The sequence below is a fragment of the Oryctolagus cuniculus genome, chromosome 3, assembly GCF_051225735.1.
Source record: "Oryctolagus cuniculus isolate XC-2025 breed Fujian yellow rabbit chromosome 3, ASM5122573v1, whole genome shotgun sequence".
In the NCBI taxonomy this organism is placed as follows: domain Eukaryota; kingdom Metazoa; phylum Chordata; class Mammalia; order Lagomorpha; family Leporidae; genus Oryctolagus; species Oryctolagus cuniculus.
The window spans coordinates 108,289,294-108,295,293 of record NC_142869.1 but is presented as its reverse complement, the minus strand read 5'-3'; the positions used below and the strand labels follow the sequence as shown (position 1 = coordinate 108,295,293).

At 44.8% G+C, this 6,000-nt stretch overlaps 1 protein-coding gene across 10 annotated transcripts in view; it reads right to left on the bottom strand.

Moving 5' to 3' along the window:
• Positions 1-1,922: 1,922 nt before the first annotated feature.
• Positions 1,923-6,000, bottom strand: part of ZRANB3 (zinc finger RANBP2-type containing 3) — a 294,900-nt gene continuing 290,822 nt past the window's right edge. For all 10 annotated transcript variants that reach the window (XM_070070994.2, XM_089329275.1, XM_070070993.2 and 7 more), the window contains 2 exons: positions 5,326-5,457; positions 1,923-2,670 (listed from right to left, as the gene is read on the bottom strand). In XM_070070994.2, coding sequence (XP_069927095.2) covers positions 2,572-2,670; positions 5,326-5,457 — 231 coding nt within the window. In that variant the 3' untranslated portion in view covers positions 1,923-2,571. The remainder of the gene's footprint in view (positions 2,671-5,325; positions 5,458-6,000) is intronic.

Here is a 6,000-nt window from a genome sequence, read left to right as displayed (position 1 = left end):
AAGCAGCAGAAGATGGCCCAAGTGCTTGTGTCACTGCACCCATATGGGAGTCCCAGAAGAAGCTCCTGGCTCCTGGCTTCAGCCTAGCCCAGCCCTGGGGCCATTGTGGCCATTTAGGGAGCAAACCAGCAGATGGAAGATTCTCTCTTTCCTTATCTGTATCTCTGCCTTTTAAAAAGAAAATACATTTTAAATGTCTCATTCAAGGATCTGGAGATCTGATTTATTAGCATGATGCGTGGGTAGAAAATCCTTTTCCCATCCACAGTTAAGAAAATCTAGAAGGGTAATCATTTGTCACAGGAAAATCACCCCCTAAAATGTTTGTTAGGCTGTGATTAACGCTGAGCGTGGGATTCTGTAACAATTCCACATGAATTCTCCCTGGCTCTGGGGCTCCCAGAGCAACTTTTTCAGCCATCAGAGGGTGTCTAGCACCAGTGGCCCTCAAAGGCAGGAACAGAAAGGCAGGCCTGCATGACACTGGGCTGCAGCTTCAGTGCACGAGCCCAACCTGCTCAGGAAGTGCCCCCCCCCCCAGCTGGATGAAGGCAAAGCCCAATTCTCAGCACAGGTATATTCCTATACAGTTCCATATTGCAAAACACTTCCTTCCCCAGCTCTGCCTTCCTTGCTCTGTTTCCTGGGTCCAGAGCCTGTTTTTCTTTTCTCAGCCTCAGTTCCATCTTGTAACTTCTCTTCCAAACCGGCCTCTCCCTCTAAGTCACCCCCCTCTACCCTTGCTGTATCCTGTGTGTGTCCCTTCATCCTAGGTGGTCCAGCAGGCTGCTCCCCTGGGGGCCACACTGGCTGCTTTCTGCACACAGGGGCTGCTGCTTGCCCGGCTTCACCTGCCCGTCAGAGCCTCCCATCTGCAGTCCGTAGAGGGCAGCCTCTCTTTGATGTGAGGATGAAAGTGCAGCCTGCCCACCGTGCCCTAGAGGACTCGGCCATTGGATGGATCAGTCTCTGTCTTTATTTTCAGTCCCACAGGGCTTCATCTCAATGTGTCCCACAAGTGAAGCGGATCAGATGAGAGGAAGGCATGCCACAGAGCTCTGAGACCCGTCAGGAAGGGATGGGGAGGAGCAGCCACCGAGCCCTGGCTGGCAACGGCTCGCTGCTCTTCGCAGTGTTCTGAAACCTGGCGTGGAGAGAGACTATCTTCATGGATCATTTCACTTCAAACCATCAGATCTTCACATCTGAGAATCTGTTCCTTAGAATTACCACCTCGGCGTGATCTAAAGAGCAAGCCCTGCTCCAGTCTGACCTACTTAGACCGCACTCTCACTTGCAAACACCCCACGCTGCAGGAAAGGCAGCTTAGCAGGCTTCTCGGCTCTCAGCCGTGACAAATCCGATGTTACCCTGGAGATGAGGCAGAAAGCTGCAAAGAGCCTGACCAGCAAAGCAGAAGGGAGGCCAAGTCAGCCCGACCTAATCCGTGAGAGAAAGGATGCTATTTGATCTCACAGAATGAAATAGTTATGAACTTAATCGTAACTCTGGAAGGAAACTTCACGATTGTATAATCTTTCTAAAAACAAACTCTCTATATTGTAAAACAACAGCTGTTAACTGCAATCAGGAAATGCGGCCACTGATGAGGTTTACATCCAAATACTGCTGCCTTCTGGGCCCATCCTGCTTCTGTGGACTTGGATTCCGCGTGGCTCTGAACCTTCGCTCTCTCGATTCCGACATCGCTGGGCTGGCCCCTTGATTTGTTTCATCACCACTCTTATTTTTTAAATGTCACTATCAAGTGCTTTATCATCACTGCCCTTTTTGAAAGAAGTACCATAAATATACTTTTAATCACACAAAATTTTAGAAACAGGAAATGAGGCCCAGGAGACAAAGGTGGCTGACACTAAGCCTAGTTTTATGCATTAAAAAAAAAACTTTAGAAATGAAGCTGAAGAGGCATTTTACATTTTTATTTTCAGTTGTTTAATATTTTTAGTTAATAACTTTATTCAGAACTTCCAGATTACCTGCAAACATGATCAGTACAGTTGTCTTACTATCAAAAGTATGATTTATTTAATTTTTTGATACACAGACTATGTCCACAACGTGCCCCAAGCCCATTTTAGAGGCGTTCAGTGACTGAGACTCTTACACACTGAGCTGGCTGCTCACGCTTGGTTCAGAACTCCTGAATGATAATTTACCCCCCTAAGTTTTTCTTTTTTACAATCTCCCAGTTAGACCTATGACAGTCCAGAACTGATACTAGCCCAGAGCATTTTTCTGGTAATTAAGAACATAGTTTTCAAACATTTGCTATGTGTGACACAGTGATTAAGACATATCAGGGGAAATGACAACTTAACAAAAGCTTGTGAGACATAGCTAGCAGTGTGCATGAAATCAACAAGATTACAGGAATACTTAGCTTCTGTTAAGTACTTTCAAAAAGTATTTAACACTGAAAGTACTTAGTACACAACCAGAATCTGAATTCTTGATTTTCATTCTGAAAAATTTTAGGCAGAAATGAAAAAAAAAATTGTGTTCAATTCTCCCACATGTAAACCATTTGTCATCCATTCACAGAATGTTCTACTTCTTTACCAAAAATCGTGTGATGTCTGATCCATGCTTTGATGCCAGAGATTGTCTTCTCACCTGACTTCTTTCCTTGGCTTGTCTGGCAGTTCTCTGAAAGGTAAAAAATATGCATGTATACACAGTGGGAAAGGCACTGACTACAGGAGCCATAAACGTATGCTTGGTTACTATGGAAAAAAAAAATCTATAGTCACTATATCCACTCACCATTTCTTGCCATGGGGGGTCCCAAACCACAAGGCAGAGTGCCTTAGCAGCTTGGACAAGTGCACTGTGGTCCTAGTGCATGAGGGCCAGGAGAAAGCATGCAAGTACGGGAGATGTTTTGTTACCCAATGAGATTGCACATCTCTAATTTGTGGACTAGGAGGCCACGATTCTCCTTATCCAACTGCAAATTTAACTTTTTAAAGATTTATTTATTGGGGCCTGTGCTGTGGTATAGTGGGTAAAGCTGCTGCCCACAGTGCCAGCATCCTATATAGGTACCAGTTTGTGTCCTGGCTACTCCACTTCTAACCCAGCTCTTTGCGATGGCCTGAGAAAGCAGTAGAAGATGGCCCAAGTGCTTGGGCCCCTGCACCCTCGTGGGAGACCCAGAAGAAGCTCCTGGCTCCTGGCTTCTCATTGGTGCAGCTCTGGCCATTGCGGTCAACTGGGGAGTGAACCAGAAGATGGAAGACCTCTCTCTCTCTTTCTCTCCCTCTCCCTCTCTCTTTCTCTGCCATCTTGGGCCATCTACTCTTGGGCCATCTTCCACTGCTTTCCAAGGTATATTAGTAGAGAGCTCCATAGGAAGTGAAGCAGCTGAGATTCAAACTGGTGCTCACATGAGATGGTGGCATCACAGATGGCAGCTTAACCCACATCATAACGCCAGCCCCTCACTGGTGCAATTTTATGGGTGTTAACTGTTGGGATTTGGGAAGCATAAATGAGTAAGATCCTTGGGAAACACTTTGGAGATGAATTCCAATATATCCAAGTTTAAAAAATATGTATTTATTTATTATTTGAAATGCAAAGTGATGTAGAAAGGGAAGAGACAGAGAGAATTCCATCCAATGGTTCATGCCCCAAATGCCTATAACACCCAGGGCTAGACCAGGCCAAAGCCAGGAACTGGGAACTCCATCCAGGTCTCCTCCATGTTTGGCAGGGACTCAAGTACTTAGGTCATTATTCACTGTCTTCACAGGCACACCAGCAAGAAACCAGATTGGAAACGGGAAAGCTGGGACTAGAACCAGCACTCCAATATGGGATGCAGGCATCCCAAGCAGCTTAGCTTAGCACCACAATGCCTGCCTCTATTCAAATATTTCGACTTGCCTTTTTTTTTTTATATCTGAGAATCTATCTTAAGGAATAACCTCAAAATGTAGAAAACAATTTTGTTCACAAAAATGATGCATAGTGGCATTATATATAAGAGCAAAAAAAATATTAAACACCTTAAATATTCTTCAGTATGAAAATGGCTTAGTAAACTGGGGCAGAGATCTACTTACGAGAATATTATGCAACCATGTTAGGGGATATACATCATGAATGGCTGGAGGACATGGGAAAACGCTTGCATTTTGCCAAAAGTGAAAAATTCTGGATATAATGTTGCACATTGAAAATCGGTCTCTTTTGGCCGGCGCCGTGGATCGATAGGCTAATCCTCCACCTAGTGGCGCCGGCACACCAGGTTCTAGTTCCGGTCGGGGTGCCGGATTCTGTCCCGGTTGCCCCTCTTCCAGGCCAGCTCTCTGCTGTGGCCAGGGAGTGCAGTGAAGGATGGCCCAAGTGCTTGGGCCCTGCACCCCATGGGAGACCAGGAGAAGCACCTGGCTCCTGCCTTCGGATCAGTGGGGTACACCGGCCGCAGCGCCCCAGCCGTGGTGGCCATTGGAGGGTGAACCAATGGCAAAAGGAAGACCTTTCTCTCTGTTTCTCTCTCTCACTATCCAAGCAGGGAGGTCCTGCTACATTTTTCAGTAGTGCCTGCTAAAAATTCATCCACTTTTGAGTGTGGCCACCACCAGTCAGTGTGCTTGGTGAGGCCAGCCTGTGGGGCCTGAGGCCGCTGGCCTTCAGGGGCGAGGTTGGTGGCCTGTAGAGGATGGTTCCCTGGACTGGAGAGTGGGTATTCCAAACAAATAAACAAATCTTTTTTTTTTTTAAAAGTAAATGTCTCACTTGTTATCATTACAAAAATTAATCCTAGTAGATAAACAAAACTATGCCATTTTTTCTCTCTCATTTTACACAGCAGTAACTGCTCAGAGATGTGCAGGGTTAGTAGTTTTCATGCTTTGGCCAGCAGTGCAATCTTTGCACGTTGAGTCGAGTTGGTCCTTGAGATAATTTATCACTGTTCTTAGATATTTCAGGACAGACTTGAGCATATGCAAATATGAAAATCTGTGTCACTGCCCCAATTCACAAAACCTCGTTTGAGGCTCTGGGTCTTTCAAGACTGTGCAATGCAGGAGTTATATTCATTTTTTCTACATGGTGAAAATGTCTTGATTCTAGAATGCATGAAAAGGGACATAGCTTCTCTTGCATTCGTGACTGAGAACTCACACAGGCCTAGAGATGACTGGCAAGTGTTGGGCAATGAAAGGAATCAACCGTATCCTGGATCCCAAACCAGAGGTCTTGCCTCACCCACACAACCTTGCACACCTGCATGCACAATTTTCCATGTGATATCTCAGCATGGAGTCATGGCTGTCTGCAAGCTGCACTGACCTCTTTGTGACAGACCGTGCAGAGGGTCTGCAGGTTGTCCAGTGAGCACTGTCCGCCGCCCCCGTACACGGGCTTGATGTGATCCACCTGCCAGAAATGTCCTTCCCCCGGGTTCCTTATCATTTCATTTAGCTGCAATAAGAACAGAGGATCAGCAATTTTCAACACGCACTGTAGGAACTGTTGGTTTTGTATTGTACAATGATGTTTATACAGCAAAACCATGGGGAAAAATACATTAGGATGGCTTTTTATAGCTTTTATTTCAAGTGGAAAAAACCCTCTAGGTTAGCAATTTGAAAGCAATAAAATGTGTTTCTGAAAGTTTTTTTCCCTTTACCTAACCCATTTTAAAAGACTTAAAAGCAAGTATAAAATACCAAGACCTTTGACAGATTGATAAAAAAAAATGTTTGTTTCTGCATCTTTCCGTTAATTTCTATGTTCACTAAGCCAAAACTGAGGAAAGAATAAGGAGACTGGAGATTTAAAGCTTCTCCTAATATTACTGACTCAAATAATCTTGCATTGTTGACCTAAATGCATTTTTACTATACCAACAACAGTTTCATATTAATAGCTATCACCCAGAACTCTTATTCTATTCATTAGAGAACTTTTCAAGTCACATAGACTGCAGTGAAATTTCTAGAACAACCCACTGAAACTTGCATA